Here is a 3,254-nt window from a genome sequence, read left to right as displayed (position 1 = left end):
TGTTGTCCTGTATTCTTTGCATGTTATATACTCTTGTCGTGTATTTTTGCATGTTGCATACTGTTGTCTTGTGTTTTTTAGCGCATTGCATACTACTGTCTTGTCTTTTTTGTATGATGCATTTTTGTCTTGTCTGTTATGAATGTTATATACTGTTGTATTGTCCTTTAATCTGCCTTTTCTTTTGCTTCTGAGGTGTATTGTTTCCTTCTAAATATTTACGATATGTACATGCCTGCTAAAATAGGAAGTATCGTATCCTATATGCAGTATATTGTAACTTGAATGCAGTATATTGTATCCAGTATAGTGTATGCAGTATCCAGTATCTTGCATACATTATCTTGTAACATGAATGCAGTATATTGTATCCAGTATAGTGTATGCAGTATCCAGTATCTTGTATACAGTATATTGTAACATGAATGCAGTATCTTGTATGAATGCAGTATCTTGAATCCAGTATAGTGTATGCAGTATCCAGTATCTTGTATACAGTATGTTGTAACATGAATGCAGTATCTTGTATCCAGTATAGTCTATGCAGTATCCAGTATCTTGCGTACAGTATATTGTAACTTGAATGCAGTATCTTGTATCCAGTATAGTCTATGCAGTATCCAGTATCTTGCGTACAGTATATTGTAACTTGAATACAGTATCTTGTATCCAATATAGTGTATGCAGTATCCAGTATCTTGTATGCAGTATATTGTAACATTAATGCAGTATCTTGTATCTTATTTGCAGTATCTGGTATCATTTATCCAGTATCTTGTTGAGCTCAACCTTCTTTACCACTCTGATATTGTCGAACATACCTTATGTTTCATTCGACCCTGGTAACACTTACTGTCTGGGTTAGATAGATGTCTAATGCCTTTCGGAACATCGCTTAATAAACAAAAAACGGTAGACGAGAATAAATTAGTAGATTACTTCTTCGTAATCGGTGGCTTCTGGTATATATATATATATATATATATATATATATATATATATATATATATATATATATATATATATATCAGATACTCTTATACATAGAAACTAATATAGGCAATAGCTGAACAGATCTGTCTCAAATCATGGATGGCGACTTTGCTTGATGGGGTTTATGGACAATTATTTAAAAAACAAAACAGAAAGATGTTCAGTGTATGCCCCAACTAAAAAAGATATATCTGGGCAATCATAATTAGTCATGCAAATAATGGAAAGAATTAAAATATTCTGTTAGGTAACTTTGCAATATCAGCAGACAAGCGTATCATACAAGACAATTATATATATATATATATATATATATATATATATATATATATATATATATATATATATATATATATATATATATATATATATATATATCTGTGTGTGTGTGTGTGTGTGTGTGTAGCAGGAGCATATGTTTTATAATTTTATATTCATGTTTTAATTAGGCAGAAGTAGGTATTTTATTATTTTATGTAGTTAATATTTATTATTGAGTGAAATACAGTCATCAGTTGCAATTATTGTTATTCTCATTTTACACATATTTAGCCATTTAGGTAACCTTGAACCAGAATTACCTGTTAAGAGTTTTGTTCACAGCGCAATGCAACTACCCTGATTGCTGGTCATGCTGGGTTGTTCTATTGTATGACAAGTGGTAAACAACTTTCTGATTGGTTAGTTTGCTACTTGTCTGTATAAGCAACATAGCATGAACAGCATATTAGTGGTCAGTCCATTAGAGTTTCTGAAGGGTGCTGGTCATGGCTTTGCATTATAGTGCCTGATGATTCTTGTGCTTGCAAAATGTAAATTGGCCTTTATTCCATATGATAAGGTAAATAGATTTATAATATGATTAATGAAACATAGTAGGGGTCTTTAAGGCTTTAAAAGTCAAACCCAAGGCAGACACACCTGAAGATTTCGCAAAGTGGATGGCAGACTTCACGTCTTTGATAGGTGCACATCCTATTAAGGAAAAGCTGACAGCATCACATGCAATGGCGTCCGTGGTCAGTGGTCCTTCATCGGTCACACTACCACATGAATTAAGGATATCGGTATTTTCAGGAGATAAGAAGAGTGAAACATCATATGAATTATGGAGATATGAAGTTACATGCTTACAGCAAGGCAAGTATCCACAGGACCAGGTAGCTCATGCCATCAGACGTTCCTTGAGAGGAGAAGCTGGACGGATTGCTATGCGATTGGGTCCAACAGCATCCATTAAGGAATTGATATCAAAGTTGGACAGTGTGTATGGCAAAGTAGATTTGAGAGAGACTTTGTTAGCTGACTTTTACAGTGCTCGCCAGAAAGAAGATGAAGATATTTCTACATGGAGTTGTAGGCTGGAAGATTTGTTAAACAAAGCCGTCCAACATCAGTTAGTGAAGACCAGTGAGACAAATGAAATGCTAAGGGCTATGTTGTGGACAGGACTTAAACAGACACTTAAGGATGTGTTTGGCCATAAGTTTGATTAACTCAAGACATTTGACGAATTGAGAATAGCTCTTCGTCGTATTGAATCTGAACACAGGCAACAGGAAGATGAGCTAAAACGTACCAAGAGAACGACCAGTCTTAATATGGCATCAACTTCAGCCACACCACAAAACAAGGAGCTAAGTGAATTGAGAGATCTTGTCCAGCAGCTGTCAAATGAAGTGAAGATGCGTAAGGAGCATTCAGCATCCCACGTGACCAACAACCAACAATACTATCTGAATCGATTTAGGACAAATAATACTGATGAGAGGAGAGACCGAATATGCTGGCGCTGCGGACAAATCGGACACATTGCTTCTGCTTGTCGTGTTCGACTAGACCATTCAAAACGGGATTTAAACTTCACGAGGCCTATGGCTGGGGGGCAAGCAGTAGGCTTTTCAAGGGGTTGCCCCAAGAAGCATAAAGGAACGGACACGATAGAGCAAGTAGGACAAGCTAACGAGGTTTCTGTTATCAATGGTAATATAGTAAATTCATTGATTGATACCGGATCGACCGTATCAACAGTTAGCCAGACATTTTATAACAAGAATTTGAAGACGACTCAGATTGAGCCCATTACAGACCTTTTGAATGTTGAATGTGCAAATGGAGAGAAGCTACCATATAATGGCTACATAGAAGTTGAAATAGAAAGTAACATTCTGCCAAATGTGGAAAGACAACGTTGTCTAATGTTAGTCGTGCCAGACAGAAACTACAGTAGTCGCGTTCCTGTGTTACTAGGGACAAACTAC

The 3,254-nt window shown here is 35.9% G+C and overlaps 1 protein-coding gene across 1 annotated transcript; it reads left to right on the top strand.

Moving 5' to 3' along the window:
- Positions 1–1,934: 1,934 nt before the first annotated feature.
- LOC149800071 (paraneoplastic antigen Ma2 homolog) lies at positions 1,935–2,489 on the top strand. The gene has a single exon (XM_089958347.1). The coding sequence runs from the start codon at positions 1,935–1,937 to the stop codon at positions 2,487–2,489; it is 555 nt and encodes a 184-aa protein (XP_089814473.1).
- Positions 2,490–3,254: the final 765 nt, after the last annotated feature.

This window comes from Sinohyriopsis cumingii, chromosome 5 (assembly GCF_028554795.1).
Source record: "Sinohyriopsis cumingii isolate HCF-2022 chromosome 5, ASM2855479v2, whole genome shotgun sequence".
NCBI classification, from domain to species: Eukaryota; Metazoa; Mollusca; class Bivalvia; order Unionida; family Unionidae; genus Sinohyriopsis; species Sinohyriopsis cumingii.
This window is presented reverse-complemented; position numbering and strand designations above follow the sequence as displayed.

Bases quoted from the DNA above. Each gene is read 5' to 3' on its own strand.
- LOC149800071 (XM_089958347.1), top strand. From the start codon at position 1,935: ATGGCAGACTTCACGTCTTTGATAGGTGCACATCCTATTAAGGAAAAG.